We start from the raw sequence: 21,301 nt of genomic DNA, 5'->3' as shown, positions 1-21,301 counted from the left end.
GCCTCAAACTGAACGGTGGGCGTGAAGAGTCCAAAGGTAGAGGCGCAGTTTTCTAAATGCTCGTAATATACTGTACTTAACGATTTCATTAACATTCAATCCGATGATTGGTTAAAGTACAATGCCTTAGTGGAACGGAATAGCGTTTGATATAACTTTCCGTCAGGTTCTTTTAAAAAATCGCTTGAAGAATCGCAAAATTTATCAAAAGGTGAACATTGAATTTGCTTACCAGGAATCACTCAGCCTAGTAAGCTTTTTCCCTATGTTGGTTCTTTGTGTTAAATAGACAAATACAAATGGAGAGAGATTTTAAAAATATTATTTTGATTTAAAATAATTGGATATTCCCTAATTCCCCTTGACTCTCAAGCTTGGAACAAAAACGGATTTATTTTACAGAATCAGCAAAGATTTGAAACAAAGTTTACTATGAAAACGTTTGAATAAAAACACACAACCTCAACGAAGGAGACATGTAAACTGTTACACCAAAGCTAAATAAGGTTTAAAGCAGGTTCTCCTCCGCTGTTAAACTTGATCAGTTTTTTTTCTAAATGAAGTCATTAAGCCCTAAAAATAACATATCACTAATCAAGTAGGATTGGGACCAAATTAAGACAAATGTTTTGAAATCAAATACAATGGACTTTTCCATCGTAATTTTACTAAGATGAAACACAACTTTTTGGGTAAGTCAAACCCTTCTCAGAGTTTGGATTAGAAAATTTCAGCAAGTATTTTGAAAGACTTTTCGTGAAAATGGAGCCACATGAGGTAAGAGTATTAAACTTAAATCTGTTTACATTCTACGCAAAAAAACTTTGCAGTTTTTTCAAACAGATATCTTCTTCAATTGGCTAGGCTTGAATTTTCAAACACAATAAGTGAAAACAACTGAAGCGATTTCGGGAACGAGAATTCGAGAGTTAAGTATTCGTTCGACTCCTTCCGACTGACAGTTTTGTAGTTTTTTGGAACTAAATTTGCAAAAAACGTTTTTATTGCTAAACTATGTTGCTAGACATAGATAACCGAAATTTTGAAATATCTTGGGCGATTGTAAAAGCTATCAAGCTACAAGACAAATAGGAAAAAGTGATTTTCCAAAAGTGGCAAAGCACCGTATAACGTAAACAGACGGCAAGACGGGTACCCGTGTTTTTAATATCCTCTCGTTTAAAATCTTAATGGATATTATTGCAAAGATTGTTTTGTCATCTGCTAAATCAAAGCAAAGCTGTACTTTGCATACAGTGCAAATGCTTCAGTGGTCAAGACAAATCACAAAATCTAAGAATAAGCTTCAAGCCGCAAGAAAATTACTCAACTAACTTGCTAGTCTGAATCGCAGACCTCTACAAAACCCGAGTTAGTATATATAAGGAGCACGAATCCGTTAGTGGATGTCAGCAGCCTACTAACTTGCTGTTTGAGGAAAGTTTGCAGCCGGTAGACTTGATCACCCGATGATAGTTTTGGAGGGCAATTTGTTCCATCAATTTTCAAAAGGGGATCAAATCAAAGTCAATTTCTTAAATTGGGCTGAAATTGCAGGGTATTTTACCATCAGGGATAAAATGTTTGCCGAATTTTTTTTAGTTGCGGGGGTCCCACTGGTCCACTGTCTGTTAGCTATACTCTCATGTTTACAATGAAGCAATTTAAATTTTAAGCTTGGTATGAAAGCTCGACTGCACGCATTCCCGAAATTGATTTTGATATAGGGGATGCGTATCGTTTATAAAATTCCCGTCCGAGAGTTACCCCCGTCTTTACCGAACAGTGTGAGTGAACGTTACGCTTTCTGAGTGTCTATACACGAAAAACGAAGGAGAATCATATCAGTTTTATGAAATTTGTGTAGTGGTAATGAAACGCTATAAATTAAAACAGACGTTACTCTCCAACGGGAATTTAATACACCATACGCATCCCCATCCCCTATATAAATACATATCGGTGGGCATGCATGCAGCCAGTATGAGAACCAGAGCTCAGGCGTGTGCAAGTAACCAAGGGTTCAAAATAATTTGTCATATAATCGTGGTTTTAAAATAAGAGAGGGATCAAATTGACCATAGAGTTAACCAAAATGTTTTAAAGTCAATTAAGATTTTTCAGTATCATGACTTTTGTCGGAATGCAGGCAAGACAGTGAAGTTACTTTAATCCGAAGCTCCATAACTCGAAATTTCCTTAACTTTTACCGGGCCTCTTCGAGTTATGGACACTATAAATGTTTGAAAAAAAAAACAATCAACCAAAGCATACACCTGGTTGAACATTGCGTTGTATCTTTCCTATGTTATCTAACGGCAGGTTAAGAGATGACAGATTTTGTTAAGGAGCATTTCAACTCCCGTACTTATTGACTAATATTTCTGCCTACGACAGAAATAGGTTGGACAGTATTCTGAATAAAATATTTAAGAAGGAAATTAAGATTTATCACCTTGCCCAAAACATTAATAACATTTCCAGCTAGACAAACGTAGAGACAAGAATGCTTACTAACTTCCTAATCAAGCCAAGAACGTAGGAGTCAAGTAGATACAAAGAATATATAGGAATGTAAAAATCGCAACAGATTTGTTTTCAAAGAAAGATTTTTGACATTTTTTTCCGTGAGAATATTCATCTATTAAGAGGGTTAAGACGGCATGCCATCACCAATATGAGACCATCTGTGAAAGTAGAAAGTAGATAATGATAAAGCAACATTCAAAAATGTGTTCCATTTAGTTTTATATAGATGATTACTTTTTTTTTATTTCAACAAAAATTTGTAATAATCTCAGTATCTCAAAATTTCAATCCTTTCTGGTTATTTTGAAACCCATATAAGAGACACAATGACAGCTATTTTGTGTATTGTTAGAATCCTATAAGAAACATCTTTAGGTGCGCACCCAACTGGATTTCGATATTTTGAATCTTTATAGTTCATTATGAGTCCAACTAATACAACCAGATACAACTTATAATTTACAGAATGCTGAAATGTAGTTGTGGTATAGTGGTTATCATCCTTGATTCCCGCCTGGGAGGCCCGAGTTCGATGCCCACCGTGTCTCTACGATTCACTTAGCAAGTGAATATACCTTCGCCCGGGTCAACCCATGCCATGTGATGAGAAATGGGTACCATTACTCTGATACAAGAGTGTGGGTGGATTAGACAGACATTGTGACGTGCCGTGGCACTCATAAGGTACGGCCCATCCCGAATGCATTCGGAGGGCTTTTATATCTATCTGAAATGTTAAGAATGATATAAATTCAAAACGCTACATTTTTATCATTTCATTTATATGAGGATCCCCACCATTATGTGTCATCATGATACACTCTTGGTAGGACAAAGTATTTCAACACTGTCAAAACAAGAATTATCAATCCAAAGAAAAAAGCCACCTTTCGTTCTGGTCGATAATCCTCTACTAATCTTCAATAGAATGTTGGTATTGAAAGTTCTTTAACATGAACAGTAATAGAAACCAGCAATAAGACTTCCCAAGGCTCCTACATTGTATTTCTTATTTATAGGCTGACTGTGAGAAATGTAATACAATTATACTAATAGTAAAGCTTTATAGTATACTACTGCTGCTGGACAATTTCATTTTGTTTTGATTTTTTTATCCTTGTTTTTTAAAACAATTATCATTTTTGTGTTGGCGAAACATTTTGTTTCTATATATACTAAAAGGATTTAAAACTGCAACTATAATTTCACCTCTGGAGAATCATCTGAAAAAACAAGCAGGTCTAGAAAGACTCGATGTGGATGGATCCTTAGAGAAAAACGAGTTTTGTTGGAGTTTGTATGTTTTACGAGAAGAAAGAGGTGGCGAAAGATTTGATTGAAAATATGGTCACTGCAAAACGAATCGAGGTAATAAAATCGTCCCCGATGGTAAAGATGCCCTGAAATTATTCAGGGTATCTGGGTATCTATCCCCTGGGAAAGCGCTCTATCTATGACTTTATTCCCATTGGAAATTGAATGGGAAAAATTGCACTCCGAGACCATCCACATGGATGCATTCGCGTTAGTGACCTAAAAAATAGATTTTCTATCCCCATTGGCATCACCACTACTGAGAAAAAAGTTTCTACAGGGCACTGAAACAGGGGTAAAATGAGCTTTACAGTTGCGGATCTTACAGTGTAAGGGGATAGTAAAATCTATGATCTATGAAAAAGGGCTTTGTTATCATAGCAATATTCCTATCATGAAAAACATGCTAGGTTTAGAGTTAGGGTTGCCACTGACCTTTTTATATCCCTGGACCATGCTAAATCCGCCATCTTCGATCGGAGTTTCTTTGGTTGGTACCCGCAAAGAAGCCATTGTAGTGTTTGAAACTTTGCCTAACGACAAACGGCGCCACATCATTAGTGTACAAGCAAAACTAGATCTAGCGCTCTCTCCGCGGGTACCAATTTCAAAAAAATTACGATCATAATATTTTGCTTGGCCGGCATTGAGTAACTTGGTCCAGGGATATATGAAGGTCAGTGGGGTTAACCCAGCCTATACTAAACGTCACCCGCGTTTCTTCTGTGACGCAATTATCCCGTAAGGTGTTACATGGTTGTTAGTGAGGTACTTGCTAAAGCTATCGCATCGTTCTACGATATTTTAACTGATAAATTAGATTAATCCTTTGAAATTCCTGGCACAGTGACAGTGTGAAACTAAAGTAGAGCTTAATAAACATATTGAATACATACACGTTTTTTATCAATTTTATCGCAGTTGTCTGAATTGCATACAGCGCTGTTTACTTTTTTTGTCTGAAAATCAAGCATAAACCAATCTGTCTTTTTTGAACTGCCGTAACAATAGGTTTATAGTTCTAGTGTTTGGAGATATTTCCATATAGTCTTTGCAAGTTTTCTGTTTTTACTGGCGTGCAGTCAAAAATGTACAGTACTGTACAGCACTGGTCATTATCAAAACCCTGGGCTGAAAATATATTGGCTATATCGCAGTTTCTTAGAAATTTGGTATCGGCAGTACTGAAATTGAGTGTTGGAAACTAGTTTTGATAACAGTGGTAAAAAGCAATAGAGTAGTGTGCCAGCCTGTCAGTTCTTAAATTTCAAAAATTGAGAAACTGTTTTCGGTGCTTATAAAGCTATAACCAGGGCAAAGTAGTCCAAATTTTAATCGAACGTTATCTTCCAGCGTTGAATGGAATGTAGGATGAAAAAACTTTAGCTTTCGATCGTCTTTGATCTTTGCCACAAATGCTGGATAAAATGTTTGATGGCTAAAAACCTTCATCTAACACGTTTTTTTTCTTCTTTTTTGAAGTTTTGCATTGGCATAGAACCAGTCCAGCATTTCATTCAACATTCGAAAAATAGCAGTTTCCCTGGTCTTAAGCGATGAGAGGTAGTGAAATAAAGGCGATAGAAACATTTTAGAAACACGTGATTGATGTATTAGGGAGCTCATCTTAAATCAACCCCTAAAATCAAACGATCTTAAAGTAAGTCAAACATTTCAACAGTAAACAAATCGATTGACCGATCGTTTGATACAACAATTAAGAGATCTTTGGATGACGAAACTTTTGTTTATTTTCCCGCCGGTGATAATAAAATCCTATTTAACCATATAAGTAAAAAAAGTCTGCGGTTTTAATCTTTAGTTGATGAAAGCAATTTACGGAATAAAACACTTTTAGCTACATGACCGACCTGAATTTAAACCTCTTGTAAAATCTCTAGAAAAATACTTTCTTCAAATTCTCTACTTAACTCATAATCGAAGCATAGTTTCAGAAAGTAAGCAATAAGATAGCTCAAAGGAATGCATAATTGTTACAGACGGTTACCCCAACAGACAAAAATGAATTTTTGAAGTTTTACAGGGATTGATGAACCAGTGGGGATGAACCGACGAGATAATGAGGTACCAGACAATTAATTTAAGATTCAATTAATCAAGGAGGGAGAGAGAGATTGAATTTGTGATTTTGATCGAGAAAATGTCCTGAGAGTAAAATTAATACATTTAATTTCTGTTCAAACTGATACCATGGAAGTTGATGAGATGGGTTTCAAATAACAAAATGATGAGCATCCGAAGAATGCAAAACATCTGATTGCGTAAAAAGAATTCACATTTTTTGACCACTTCAAAATTACTCAAAAATTCAAGGTCAGAGTTCGATGCTTTGTTTTATAATGATGACCGCTGAAATAATTTCATTCCTGGGAGTTGGTATGAGAGTGCTTTTTCAGACTTTCTAAAGTTTCTCGATGTGTCGAAAAAAAAAGATGAAAAATTAGTTGGGTATTTTTTGAAAAAGGAAAAATTAAATACTGAGTCCACTAAACATCAAAGTAAACACTCGAGTTCATGATATGCACCATTGCAATGTCTTCCACGGACCCAACAGCTGATTGGTTGAAAGTGACGTATTGACTGTTTTTACGTCACTTACAACCAATCAGCTATTGGGTCTGTATGTCAGAAGACAGAAGACATTGCAATGGTAAATAGACAAATGTCCATAACAATATTCATCTTGCCGGATTCAGTAGACTATTTTGTTTGGAATAGTCTCAAATAGTGGTTGTGAAAGTGGGAATTAGCAAAAATACAAGTAGTTATATCCCTTGCAGTCTTCATTGCGCAGAGTTTGCCTTAAAGCATCCAAAATTTGGAAGGTGATCGAGTGCTGAAAACAATCAATTTTGACGTCACTTTTCCCTGAATTTTTTCTTTGGTGTGTGATAATGATCAATAGGCAAATCGGGATATTCGAAATGTTTTATACGGCACCAAATAAGACCGGCTGTTTGCCAGTAATTTTGAATCCAAACAATGAAACTAGTGACAAACGCCCGGACTATTTTAGGTGCTTACGTATAAAACATTATAAGTCATGGATATCATATATGCACCGTTTTAAAAGGATCTTGACTTGACAAAATACCTTAAATGTCCCAAAATATCTAAAAATAAATCCGAGCTTTAGACATCATTACGTCATTGTAAAGGCAACGTTGTTTTAGTGACAATGACAAAACAAAATTTCTTTGGCAATTAACCGAAATATGTTGTTTATATATAATACGCTATAAAGACGAAATACCGCAAGGACATACTACATACATTACGGTTAAAGCAATAGCATCACATTAAAAATGTTGTATTGAAATCTATCTTATAGCATTATGATTAAGTGATTTATTTCTAAAAACATTGGTTAGGTTGGCAGGGGGATTGCCATGTTAACATGTCTGTTTTATCGGTCAAAATGATGAAAGCCTATTTAGCCTTCTATTTTGATTTAATTCCATTTTGATGTTAATATCAAAAGAGGGAGGCTAATGAGTATTTGACGGAGATAATGATTCTTAAATAGGCGATTGATCACTTCATTCTGAACATAACGGTTTGGTGTGTATGAGAATGTGGAAGTAAACAGATAATAGAAAACAGGGATTTTGAACTTGGTTAGATCGGATCTGGTTAGGGTCAGGTACAGTGAAGTCTCGAAGACACATGGGGAACACAAATTTGTTTAAGTTTTCGAAATTTCGAGTATTGAGGTTTACATGTGAGGCATTTATAAGGCATTGTTAGAACTGGAAAGGACGCAACAAACTTATTCCAGTTAAAGAGTTTCCACTGTATGCTCCTCAACTTGGCGAAAAAATACTTTCTCTCTTTAATTCGAACATATTAAATTTCTACGAGTTCAAAATAATGAAAGTGTTCGACGTAAAGCATGGTCAATTTTAAGCTAACCTTTGATCTCTAGGTATTAACGAAGCTCCGGGTATTGCAGCGACTCAAAAGAAAGACAATATCTATTCGGTTTTGACAACCGCATTTCGCCGGAGAAAAACTTATAATATTGCACCACTGCATTACTCCCAGGAAAAGCTACTAAAATTGGACCACCGAATCATCCTGGAAACTTTAGTCGAAAATGGTATATTAGGGAGATAACGAGATAAATCTTTTGCGAAGTTCTGTCGCCGGAGACCAGCTCAAATTTCACTCAGTACTGGACACGAGTGGAGCGAGGAGAGACTCGCTAATAAAACAGATTGAGTCTTATTGAGACATTTTATATCTGGAATGAAAATAAATTGAGTAATCAAATCCAGTAAGATTGTTTGTGAGAATATCGGTTATAGTCTTTGATCTTCTAAGTGAACTTGGTGACGATTGAATTAGTATCACTTGAGGTTTGATACGATTAAACGATGACATTGATTTTTTCTTCAAATCTTTTTTTAAAAGCTGTAAAACTTATTCTAATGGTAGTAAAATATTTTTAATTCTACAGTGGGATTATAATGTCTTTTCCAATTGGTTGAGAGTTTAATACACAGTGGAGATGAAATTTGATAGTTCTCCCGGTGCGATTTCGCGGAGATTTCTGTAGGATCTTTCCAGGTCTATGAGATGGAGTGTATTGATATCTGTCACAACTTTATTTAAATTGGAGATTGTTTAACTCTTGGAAATAAGTTCGTAGAATTCGAAAAGGAGAAGTTTTAATTAGCGAAATTTAACTTCATAAAACCTCGTACCGAGGTCCTTGTTTGGTATTTCATTAAAAAGTGGTGAAAGTTGCTCATGGGTACGACATTGAATTGTACAATCAGAGAGTAATGGGAAAGAGATGAGCTTCAGAGAGAGTATCACTTGAACTTGACGAGATTATGGTTATGGTGAATAGATGGATGAGAGAACAGTTTGAATGTTGATTGAAATGATTAGTTTGGATTATAAGATGATGGAAATCGTTTTTGATTATGACTTGATGATTATAAGAGGAAATGTGGAAAAACTTTGTGATCAGAATAATGCTAAGAGTTCAGACGTAAGGGTTCTCTCTCTGTACGGAGCTAGAAATACAGGGACGTAGGGAAAGGGGTCATTTGATACTACTTCTTTACTGAGTTAGTATAGCCAGGGTTGGATAAATGCTCTGTCTATAATGACTTGTCTTGGCTAATAGAAAACAAAAACAAAAAAAAGAAACAAATACAATGGCAAGTAGCAGTGGTGAAGAAGTAAGTTAAAAAATGAACCAAATTGAGGCCCTTCTGGTCCCAAAACGTTAAAACAACATTCATCTGACATTTATAACGTCCATATATTGTTAGCCCTTTCCGTGCCGATGTCGTATATATCCGACATGCAAATTTTCACTCTACTTGCCAATGTCGGATATATCCGACATCAAATTTTTTTACCTAATTGCCGAGGCCTTTAAAAAAGAGGGAGCTCTATTTGCCGAGAAATCAGCTTTTAGGAAAATGGTTTTCTTATTTTGCCGTATATATCCGACATAAAAAAATCCAAATAGTAATAGTGACAGTATATATTAAGTGCTCAAAAGATTTATTTCAGGTTTATTTTAGTCTATCATAAAATATAAAACAAATGTCAAATACAAATGTCAAACATTGGCAAATAGGAATAAAATATCCTTGTCGTATATATACGACATGCGGCAACACGAGTTAAAATTTGCATGTCGTATATATACGACATCGGCAAATCAGGTTACTAAAAAAAATTACCCCTCGGCAAATGGATTGGGGTACAAAAACAAGGTAACGGCACGCAAAGGGTTAGATAGACGTTACAACGATGTTTGAGAGCTGGGGTGTAGTCTCAAAACAGATCATCCATTCTGCTCACACTATTCCGCTCTGCTCCGTGGCGAATACGATGATCTGACCTGGCTGTTCAGCCAAAACTATCAAACTGCTTTGTCTTTTGCTAAAAAACGAGACCGAAAGCAACTTGGTTCTAATGTTTTTGTATATGATTTACGTTTGGTGCGATTATTTTGCTTTAGGCAATCACCGCGCGCAAAAAAATCATTTAATATTCATCTCAAATCTGTATGAAAAAGATCAAAGCGGTACGCCAACCTAGGCCGATTCTCATATGGATTCATAGCCTTTAGATTGAATATGTTCCATGCACAGAGTATCAGAATCTGCTCGCGAATTATCTTGGTTGGTTTAGTTGCATTTCGAATCAGCCATGGAGAGCCTTTATTTGACTTTTAAACAGTTTTTTAGACTCGTTACACTCTTCTTTTTAGACTTCATTGAACCTGAATATCAAAGATGGTACAAGGAATTACTCAAAGGTAAGACGGCTTAATTATTTCCGGGTTTGTTAAATACAACCGTAGCCAATAGTTCACCTTAAAATGGGGTACTGTAAGGGAAGGTAAAGTTATTGAGAAGCTCAAAGTCTTACTCCAGTTGACTAAGTTCAATTTGTTCGAATTACAGAGAGATTCTAATTATAGAGAGTATTTTAGGGTTTCCCGTTGATTGGAATCATAGAAAGTTCGAATACATTTTTTATAAGAACATCCAAAATTTTTCAAGCCTTTAGATGTTCTTACCATGTTCTTATTTTCACCATTTTGGGAGTATTTTTGTCAATTTTCTTAAAAAATCAGCCATCAAAATGTCCTTAACTTGTTCTTAACATTTTGCCCATCGAAGCCTCTTGTTCTTATATAGTTTGTTCTTATACAAAAACGTGTAATAGAGTCCACTGTAGGCATCGTTTTCGGACGTTCCGATGCGACAATGATTGACGTCACAGAAGCTCGTAAAGAGTAAGGAAATCTTTAAAAAACGTGGCCGTAATCTGAAAACGAGGAGAAGCGATTTAGATTTTCTCAGCTCCCGTCTCACAAAAAAAAAAGTTTATGTCCGATTATTACAAAAATGACAGGCGCTTTTAATTGACAGCTCTCATTAAAACTAATTATAAAAAAAAGTCATTTTCAACAATGAAGCATTACTTAATTGTATGCTTGTTCGTCTTTTTTTGTTATGAAGAAGTATTACTTTTATTCATTTGTTGCTGTTTTCTTTGAATGTTATTAAGAAAAGTTTTCTCCTTTGAAGATTTCACATTGTATTTCTTACTTAATTGGTTAGCTTCATTAAGCTTCTAAAGTACAGTGAAAATAATAAACAATTTGATGCGAATTCTTTTGATATTATATTGGTATTGAGTGGCAGAGAAAAATGTTATGATGGGAAAGTAATTTTGAAAGACTTTGAAAACATTAATCAAAAAGAAAAGAATTGGTACAAAATTGGTACAAAAAACAGAGAGCACAACCTTTGTTTAAAATCATAAAATAAAATTTTTTCGCCATCATCAGTGATATTGGTGTTAGGACCAAAATTTGTATTTGGACCAAATTATGTTTGGATCGTTTCAAAAAACGAGCAGTGTTGAAAGTCTACAAAAGATGATTCTACGCGAGGAAAAACAACGAAAAACGAATGCTGAAAGACCGAATAAACTTAACATCAGATCAAAGGTAGATCCTTGATACTTGTAAAAACATCTTAAATTATATAAGAACAGCAAGGCTTAAAAACGCCAAAAAAATAAGGATAATATTGGGAGCAAACCTTAGCCTAAAAAGGCTGAAATTTAGGCAAATTAAGAGACAAATTAGTAAAAATTCGGTATTCATATCAATTAATCTTGCTCTGGAACTATAAATGGCCGAATCTCAACTCTTCTAATGCGAACCTATATTCTATTAACACTCTCTGTTCTCGAACTAAAATAAAATTCTTTCTTTAATTCCAATCTTACTTTGGTTCGAAAAACAATTCTTGGCTCCTTGAAGATGGAATTAGAGATGGAGAGATAGAGAATAAACTATAATTTCAAGGAGGAACCGCCAGCCCTGGTTTAAAATAACTGTTTGACCAGCTTCTATCTTTTTCTTACAGAGCACAGACAGTGGATCGGATCCAGACGACAGCAACAATAACAATACAATAATCACACAACAATCTGAACAAACCAAGAATACCAAACCACAAGGACAAAGTAAGGAGAAATTTTTTTACATGGTTTCGGCCCATTTTTAGTTGCCAAACGATTTAGGTCCCCCTTGAGTTAATGACTTTCGGGGTAGCTTGGGAAAACAGTTACAAACAGTTTCGTAGCCGCAGTCAAGAGCCTTGACTAAAACAATTAGGTAGTACCCCATGAACAAGACAACCCTAAAAAATTGCAAACTTTTGGTAGCCCCGAGCCCCATACCTGGTTCCCTTTACAATGGAGTTTATTAATCTAGACTAGTTTTGATTTTGAGTATTTTCTACCTGTTGCGGAGTAAAAAGGTGAAATATAATGTAAGCTCACCGTTACACTTTGTAATTGAGACCGCCGCTTCCAGGAGATTGATTTTCTTGGAAACCTGTAAAAAAATTAAAAAGTTGAAAACCAGTTCATTACTATTAATTTCCCCTTTAGTTCGCGCTGGTCTACGTTCATTATACCTTGATAAACCAGTCCGTGTGAAGTTCGTCAACCACTCGGGAAAAGAGGTAAGCGAGTCATATTTTTGTTGCCACCTTCAAAATTGGAATGTGCATCTGAATATTTTTTTAAGCCCACAGCAATTTTCACAGCTTTAGCCTAATCTCAAAACAAAACACCTTCTTTTCCAGACCAAAATCTCTACCGTTTTGAGCCATAGTCCGGCTTCAACTGTTTAAAGAAGATTGCCGGTGAGGGGTCCATTTCAGACTTAGTTTTAGAGTTTGGCAATCACAACTAGGCTTACCAGACAGCTCTGTAAAATATCACCTACGAAGATATAGCTCTGCAAGGTTAACAACCTCACCTAACTTTACTTTTCTTCAAAAAAAAAAATGAAAAGACAAAATAATACAAACTGTCAGAAAATGTGTTGGTTTGAATTTGAAATGGCTGGTGGTCATCGAATGGTTCTAATATTGTTTTGAATTCCCGCTGTTAACGCCTGTAAAAATAAAAATGATGGAATAATTACACGCTTTATACACAACGCGTGCATACTATACGGGAATTAAAATTGTCCAGATTTCTAGCCTATACTTAAACAAATCCCCCTAAATCCCCCCGAAAAGAGTTCCGCGTAGGGATAGGACACGTCACTTCGCTAAAGCAGGCTAAAGTAGTGTCTTGGGCTACAAATTTACTTTATCTCTTATCTCACATCTTGGTTCTTATTTATTCATTGTTTTCAGGTTCAGTTATATTGGATCAACTTTGTCGGTGAATGTGAAAAAGCTTTCAAAATTTTAGATGGTAAATCTGAAGTCGTTGACACATTCGAAACTCATCCTTGGATTGCAGCAAATGCCAGAAATAAGAAGGTCTCACACGCCTTTACCATCGGAAATAATTTGGTTTATTACCCTTTGATGGGACCGAATGGAGGCAAATATGCAGTCGCTGAAATTCGAAAAGCACCAGGTAGATTTTATCTCCCACCACTGATTTTGTTATTTTCACTTACTGAAATATTGAAAAAAAAAAAAATTTTGGTCATTGTTCCGTTTTACTGAAAAAATTAAGATACATGGAAATTGAAACTTAAAACAGCTAGTAACCTACAAACAATTAAAATGAGTAAATCCCTCAGGTGTGGAAAGTACATTTGACACGTCCTTGGACCATGAACTATTTTTCCTGTGCTAAGAGTACTATTTTTCCTGTGCTAAGAGTACAATTTTTAACGGATTGGAATTATATTGCAATGTACGATAGTTTCACCCTAACTGAAGAAATAATTAAAAAAGAAAAAGTCGCCTGATTGAAGAATTCCAGTTCAGTGAAATTAGATAACCTTTTTCTTGTTTAGAAAAACTAGCAGATTTAATATCGCGACCAAATGGTACAGAAGTCTTGGTAAAATTTATAAACAGAACGTCGAGACCAGCTTATCTTGAAATGGTCAATCCAGAAGGTATTTATAATGACTATATACTTGCATTGACTTAGTAGACCTTGAAAAACTATGCACTTAGTAACCTCCGATTGAATTACGTTAGATAACATGGCTATTGCTAGAAATTTCGAAGGCTTGAGTCTTGAAACTTATGTATATGGGCTTTCCCAGAAAAAAACCGTACACCCCCTGTTGAGGAGGTAAATTTCCGTTCCTAGGGGGTAAAGTTTGAAATGTTGAGGAATTCCATAGGGTTTACAAAAATCCATTAAAAATAAGCGGAATTCCATGGGGTATTGTTTGAAAACCCACAAAAATTTGGAACTCCAAAGGGTTTTGACCCTTAAGTTTCTTGGAATTCCAGGGGTAGCTCATACAAAAGGTTTGACCTCCTCAACAGGGGGTGTACGTTTTTTTTCTTGAAAAGCCCTGTGGTTTAAGAAGAAATTTTTCTAGACCTTTATTTTTAAAATTGATTAGGCTCAGACTCCGGTTGTGTTCTTGTTTTAAATTGTTCTTATAAAAAAGCGTTACCACAAAAATAGGAACTTTTTTTAAATTAAGACCTTTAAAGTGCTTAAACATGCTTTATAAGGATAGCACCTTATAATCAACGATATCTTCTTTTTGACTAGGCGATAGAGAATTGAAACACACGTTAGAAGCAGGACAAAGTTGGACGACGTGTACACAAGAAAAGACGTTCTGGATCACCACTATGGATCAAGAAACGGACGAAGGACTCTTACTGAACTACGGATGGTATTATTCACCTGTCAAAACCAGAATGAAGAAAGAACGGTGCTATATCACTGATTGTAAGCTCCTCTCTAAGAACGCCCAAAAATTTTGAAGCCTTTAGATGCTCTTAACTTTTTGAGTTTTAAGCCTAAAAATGTTCTTAACATGTTCTTATTTTCTCCATTTTTTGAGCATTTTTGCCCATTTTTCTAAGAAACGGCTGTTTTAGTGTCAGCAAAGCCTTAAAATGTCCTTAACTTATTCTTAACATTTCGGCCATCGAAGCCTCAAATGTTCTTAAATGTTCCTATAAAGAAACTTTTTCATTGGAGAATGAGCAGAAGCCTCGGACGCCCTTTAATCCAAACCCGGTCAGGTATGGAAGCCTGGAAGGTTCATCATGTTAGCTCCTTCTAAAACAATACATTATCAGTTAACTCTGTTTTATCTCGAAATATTTACTTGGATCTTCTGACCTTATCTGAAAACTTGGCAGTTTTTGGGAACGCGACAAAAATCCCAACAGTTTTGACGATACCTCCAGTTTTGGAAGAACTCGCATGATGACACTTCTTGGCTTTTATACAAAAAGATGAAAGATGTCTCCTTTAAATGAAAAGAGATTTCATTGCCCAGGTTATCGTCTAGTGTTTATCTCAGTAGGGAGGGAAACCTACGTGCTTGTGACGCTTATGACTATACGCAACACAATCAAAACTGGTTTCTTTTTTATCTTTAGGTTATATTTCTTTCCATAAAAACCCAAAAAGTATACGAAAGACCTTTAGCCGATCATTACAGCGCTTGAAACATTGTTTTCAAATAAGTTGTATTTCTTTTACAGATATATAAGGAGTGGGCCAGCAGCGAAGAGACGTAGATACTAACAACAACACAGCACATACGTAAAATTTATCCATTGAGAATAGCAAAAGAGAGAGGATGGAGAGAGAACTTGTGTCTAACAAAAAGATGAAACTCCTCACAGCAAGGTCAACAACCATGATGAATGGATACTTTGTATAGCTGGAGTGAAAATTCACCAGAAAAAAGCTTCAAAATAGTTAGAAACATCTAAAGGAAAAACTATTAAGTGACATCACGAGCATCCAAAAACAAAGCTCATGGTTCAATAGTCAAAATACTAATAAATTTTGAAAGTCAACAAAATCCAAATTTTTATTATAAAACCGTAATATTATTTAAAAGATATCAAATATTATACGTAACGATTTTCTGCAGGTTTTATCAGGAAACTGTGTTACGATATTTATTTAAAACATCGTTACTACAATACTTTTTGGAAGCAATCATCATTTTGTAAATTTTTTCTATATTTTTTTGATAGTTGCTTTTCTTAAAAAAAAAAGAAAAATTTGTATTTTTCTTTCCTATTAAGAATCGGGAAATAAATAATTGTTTTATCTCTGCCTGACATTTCCCAGAAAAGTGGTACACTGCTCGAAATTTATTGTAGACTACCCTAAATACAAAAAAAATGAAATTATTCCTAAACTTCCACCCTGAAAAATTGTCACTAGGACCCATGGGAGGGCTCATATCATATCATATCAGCTTGTGAAAGCTAAACATATTTTCATAAATTAAATAAACGGGGGGGGGGTCCTAATAAAAACGGGGGTCCGTTTATTCGGGACCCTTAGTAAATATAATGGGTGACACCAGTTTGAGTGACACGCTTTCAATTCGAAATTGATAAAATGGGTCAGAAAGTGTGACCCGTTCAAAAATTCAACCAAAATTTGTCTAAATGAAAACCCGACGAAAAAACTAATATCGATAATTATTTTGACGTGTCTCTATTAGACTAGCTAGCTATTTAACTGTTTGTGGTCCGAAGAAATTTTGTTTGTACAGCCGTCGTTTATTATACTATAACGGTTGGCATAACTACCAAACGAAAATAGACCAAGTAAAACCTAACCGCTCTGTAGGAAGGGGTTAAGATCGAGATCAAAAAGAAAGACGCTAGAAAGTCTCGTATTAAAATCAATAAAGTAACTCGAAAAAATCAAAGCACAAAAAATGATTATAAAATTATGATAAAGTATAAAAATTAATTAACCACGGTCATTTTTTTCTAAGTTTTTTAAAGAAAAGCGCTAGTTCAAATTTTAAAGGCTTATATCTCTGGATCTAGAAGGAATCAGAAGCTCGTTCCTAGTTGGTTGGATAGCTTAGAGACTCTTCTTGCCTGCCCCAGTAGTAAAACTTCAAATTAATTCGCTAAAGGACAGAATCAAGTACAGTAGGGCCAATTTTGGAGGTTCTTGGATCACTCGTTGACCAAAAATGGTCAAAAAACGGTTAAAATCTTTAAAAAGTCGATTTTTGTCAAATTTTAGCATTTTTTTTTTTCTTTTTAGCTTAAAATCTCGCTGAAAAGACTCACTTTTGATTTTTTTTTTGCTTGACCATGAAACCCAATCCAATCCGAGTTAGACCAAAAATGAGGATTTCTAACTCAAACTTGGCATTACAGGGGCGCTTCGCCCTCCTATATAGCCCATGTGTAGTATACTCGTCATTGGTACTTAAAGGGTTAACGAAGGAAACCCGGTTTTGTTTAATCTCCGAGCAAATTCTGATACAATGTTTTTTTATAAGAACCAGTAAAAATTTCCTGAGACTCAGCTGTTCTTATTTTTTGCCACTTTGAGCCTTAAATTGTTCTTATCCTGCTCTTATTTATAGGGGCATTTTAAGCGTTATACCCAATTTTTCCTACTTTAGCCCCTAAATTGCTTGAAATTGAGTAATTTCAGGCTCAGGATTGTTCTTAAATTGCACATATTTTTTGGCGATTTTGTCCTTATAAAATTATTCTTATAAAGAATGTACTCCACGCATGGCAGGCCATGAGTCATGAGTCCGTAAAAGAATCTGACCTCTTTGATTTTTTTTCATCCAGATTTGGGATGGAAATTAAATGAGCTTTTAAGCGTACTCACTGGTGGATTTAAGACAATAAAGCAAGTACGTCGTAAACATGCGAAGGAGTGCAACACTCGTTTATAAAACAATGAAATTACAACTAGTCATAGCTTTCACTAAATGCCCCCACAGAAAGGTCATGTTAAGCACTTATAAATCTTTTAAAGCTTGAAAGATTAAAGCATTAAAAATAATCAGGAATAATTGATTGATTTAATTATTGATTGATTGATTGATTGATTGATTGATTGATTGATTGATTGATTGATTGATTGATTGATTGATTGATTGATTGATTGATTGATTGATTGATTGAGGTATTTGCTTGAAAAAAAATTTTATTCCATTAACAAAATACTTGAAGAATTCATACAGCTTGATAATCTAATAAAATTTAAGGAAAAGCTGGAAAAGCTGGAAAAGCTTCTCAAAAATATATTTCAAAAATTATGGTATCATTAGCTTACTGGTTTTCACATATCCAGTTTGTTTTTTTCTCCTAGTTTCTTTCTTACAACAATATATGTCATGATTACTATTCACTAAATAGACCTTTTCTGATAATGCCGCAGACATCTTAGATTGTAGGCAAAATATATAGCGGTGAATAAATCAACAAGGTAACCAATCAGAAATAGCTTGTTTTTTCATTGGCTGCTATACTTCAACAATTCTCTATTGCTACTGAGGGAGAGAGGGTACTGCGTATAAAATTTATCAAAAAGGTCTGCGCCATCTCAAATTGGGTGAAAATAGAAACCAATTCTAGTTAAAGCCCGGGCTCCACTTGCGTACGCTGTGATTACACTTCTAAAGCAAAATCTTCTATGTTGTTGGTCAAAAGAAAAATAAAGGAATGCCATTGTGTTCCATTCAAACGTACAGTCGAGAAAAGTTGAAATGCGCCTAAATTTTTTTTCAAGTGCATACTTAGTACTTTTTCATGATGCAATCTTTTCTCCAAGCTGAAAGGATTGAAGCCATTAAGATGATCGCAGCGCAGACAATGAAGAAACGTGCCTTCAGGGAGCTTGGCTTTGTGAGTTTATAGCTATGTACTTTCACTTTATGGTGTTTCTATGACAACTGCATGAAAAAGCTTCGAACGTGCGCATATGTAGTGGGGGCATCCGAGATAACGGGATCACGGGATTGGGCCTTTTTTCAAACGGTATTTCGGGATTTGCATCAAAATATAACGGGAAAACGGGACTGGAGCCATCTGCCGATACCGGGATTCCACCCTTAAATCTAACGGTAAAACGGTAACCAATCAAATATTTCTCGGGATTCCGGTATTTAGTCATTTCAAGGTTACAAATGCGTGATAGAAGTCTTTTTAGAATGAAGAAGTATCCACATTAAAAATCTTCGCCTGCGGCGCGAATGGATTTCCGCTTTCATTCATAAAAGTGAGAATTGGAAGCTTCACCCAAATTATTTTCATTAGATGCCTTTCACCATTATTTTATACTACCCTTTTAATTACACCCCTGAAAGATTTTCTGCAAAGTTTTTTTTACTGTGTGTGGCATGTGAGTGCAGTTAAGTGGTATATTAAGAAAAAAGTTTTTAATCGCAGTGAATTTTGTTGAATTGAAATGAATTGTAACAAAATGGTATTGGAGATGGAAAATCTCTTGATTGTAAAGGGTGGAGGATTTCAAATTCCATTGCTTAAAGCTCAGAAATCCAGTGGGGATATGTAAACTTTAAGTGGTTCATTCCAATGGGGATGAAAGTTCAGTGTAGTTTTCCTGGTATGAATGATGCGTGGTCCAGGGCCTGAGCCACTTAGGGCTGGGGGCTATGATGGCATTCCACGTTTTTGTAAAGAAAAGGAATTTTTAATTCCCATGATTCAGACTTTCGTTTCGAGAACCGCATTTCTTGGCAAAGTCAGTTTGAAATGTGGTCGTTTTTAAGCAAATCAGAGGATCAAAATTGAAAGTTTCTCCCGTCGGCGCAAACCATGGTTGCGCCTCCTTAGTCACGATGTTTTCGACTCTTCGACGTTGAAATCAAGACACAGGTGATTTAAACGGCACACTGCTTTTTGAAGTTAACACTTTCTTTTCCAATTTATTTTTTCAGAAAAATTAAGCTTCAAATGGGAATTGTGGCTCTAAAAATGGGTTCTAGGAAAAACTTTGACACCGTTGGAAAAGCTCTAGGTCTCAGCTTCCTAAAGCAACAGGACATTTTAGCTGAAAACGCAGTGGCTCTGAGCTATGACAATTTGATGAAGGGCCGGTAAACAGCCCTTTTCAGACCGTATAAATAGTACGTTATCAGCCGTCTAGGGGTTAGGCAGTTGTGCCTGTTTCCAAACAGAGGAGATGAATGGCAATATCTTGTCAAGCTAAAATTACTTAAATTAGAGTATTCTAACAACATGTTTTTCCAAAAAAAAATCATATGGTCATTTTTTTCTTAGCGAGCTATCAAGCGAAGCTACCTTGCATCTTAACAACTCTTAAAAAATTTAAATTACATAATTTCTAAGTGGCGTATAATGATTAGATCAATATTCTGCAGTTTGGAAGTATTTTCGAAAAGCAGAGCATTTTTAGCCAAGCGAGAGTGACAGAAATGCAAAAATTTCCTCTAGGTGCAACCATGGTTGTGCCTCCTTATCCCTTAGCCAAGCATTATGGTGTCACCCAGGAGTTTGCTTATGACCTATTTTTGATAATGTTTAAGTTGCTTTTTTGTACAAAAATTTGCCTGCGGCGCATATTTTCTCTCGCCATGGTGATACTTTAACTCGAGAAGCTTCACTGTTTAGGCTTCTTGGGGGCTTCTTATGACGTCATCAAACACCTCACGGTGCTTATAGTCACATGCACAAGAAAAATCACTACAGAGTTAAGCTTTTCTCAAGTACACGACCAGATCTAGTCAAAAAAATCTCGAGTACGGCGCTCTTTTTCTCTCTTTATTTTTAAGATGCATTTTGTAAGCGAAGTAAATAAACCGACCTCAGATAATTACGATCCATTATCAATGTTTGTGTTCCTTGAAATACAAATTGTAACGGGACCGGGATTTAGTGGAAAAGTCAACGGGATTTCGGGATTTTGCCGAAAATTTAACGGGATTTCGGGATTTTCGACCCTCGGATGCCCCCCACTATGTAAAGTTAAACGAATGTAAACAAACTTTTTTCAGGTTTTTGAAATAGATTTACCACACTGAAAAAAACAGTGAAAACACTCTAAGTGAGGTAAATCTATTTTGAAGATCAAAAGAAAAAGTTTGTTTACATTGATTGACATTCAACATTCATTCAACCACTTTTGGATTCAATTTTACATAATTTTATACATTCAACTTTTTTGTACTTTGGCGGTTTCTTGTTTTACTAAGTTAAGAAGGACTTTCTCGAGTTACGACCATATGATGGTATTTAAAGCTCAAGAAGCTATAAACAATAAAGGTAGTTATTAATAAAATAACAGACAAAGATAAATTACAGTTTGAACAAAAATATCAAATGTACATTTGAAAAATTGAGCAAATTTCTTTAAAGATTCCAGAAAAAAAATTGAAATCATTGCTGAAGTGAACTTCTGACTAAATTACAGTAGTTAGTATTCAGTTTCAAAGACAAGAAACAAAATTTGACATACAAAACACTTTTTCCAGTCAAATAATGAGCTCATCATCATAACCAGTCTGCCATTTTGTTTGTTTTGATTTGCACAAGTAATATTGTAATTCGTGTTATATCATACACTGTTAAAATTTGCATTTATAACACTCGCTTCAGCTTTTCAAAGCTAAATCAAAACTAATAAATTGTAATATGTAATAATGGTAATAGCATATAACATA

At 35.2% G+C, this 21,301-nt stretch overlaps 1 protein-coding gene and 1 long non-coding RNA gene across 5 annotated transcripts in view; one reads left to right on the top strand and one right to left on the bottom strand.

Annotated features, from left to right (window-relative positions):
* The window catches only part of LOC136810960 (uncharacterized), a 31,857-nt gene extending 19,049 nt beyond the window's left edge, over positions 1-12,808 (bottom strand). The window contains exons 1-2 of the long non-coding RNA XR_010847179.1: positions 12,732-12,808; positions 12,196-12,250 (exon numbers count right to left, since the gene is read on the bottom strand). This is a non-coding gene — a long non-coding RNA (uncharacterized lncRNA). The remainder of the gene's footprint in view (positions 1-12,195; positions 12,251-12,731) is intronic.
* Positions 703-15,918, top strand: LOC136810954 (uncharacterized). 4 transcript variants are annotated; one of them, XM_067067550.1, is made up of 8 exons: positions 703-777; positions 10,103-10,150; positions 11,778-11,877; positions 12,307-12,380; positions 13,065-13,293; positions 13,682-13,786; positions 14,404-14,586; positions 15,354-15,669. In XM_067067550.1, the coding sequence occupies exons 1-8, from the start codon at positions 763-765 to the stop codon at positions 15,359-15,361; spliced, it is 762 nt and encodes a 253-aa protein (XP_066923651.1). In that variant the 5' UTR covers positions 703-762; the 3' UTR covers positions 15,362-15,669. The 4 variants fall into 4 exon arrangements, with proteins under 4 accessions (XP_066923651.1, XP_066923649.1, XP_066923648.1 ...); XM_067067548.1 differs by lacking the exon at positions 703-777 and adding an exon at positions 3,700-3,897 and having other exon boundaries at positions 15,354-15,915; XM_067067547.1 differs by lacking the exon at positions 703-777 and adding an exon at positions 8,975-9,056 and having other exon boundaries at positions 15,354-15,915.
* Positions 15,919-21,301: the final 5,383 nt, after the last annotated feature.

This window comes from Clytia hemisphaerica, unplaced genomic scaffold, assembly GCF_902728285.1.
Source record: "Clytia hemisphaerica strain Z4C2 unplaced genomic scaffold, Clytia hemisphaerica genome assembly, whole genome shotgun sequence".
Lineage (NCBI taxonomy): Eukaryota > Metazoa > Cnidaria > Hydrozoa > Leptothecata > Clytiidae > Clytia > Clytia hemisphaerica.
Note: the sequence above shows the minus strand (reverse complement) of the source record. Positions and strands in the feature narration are given on the sequence as shown.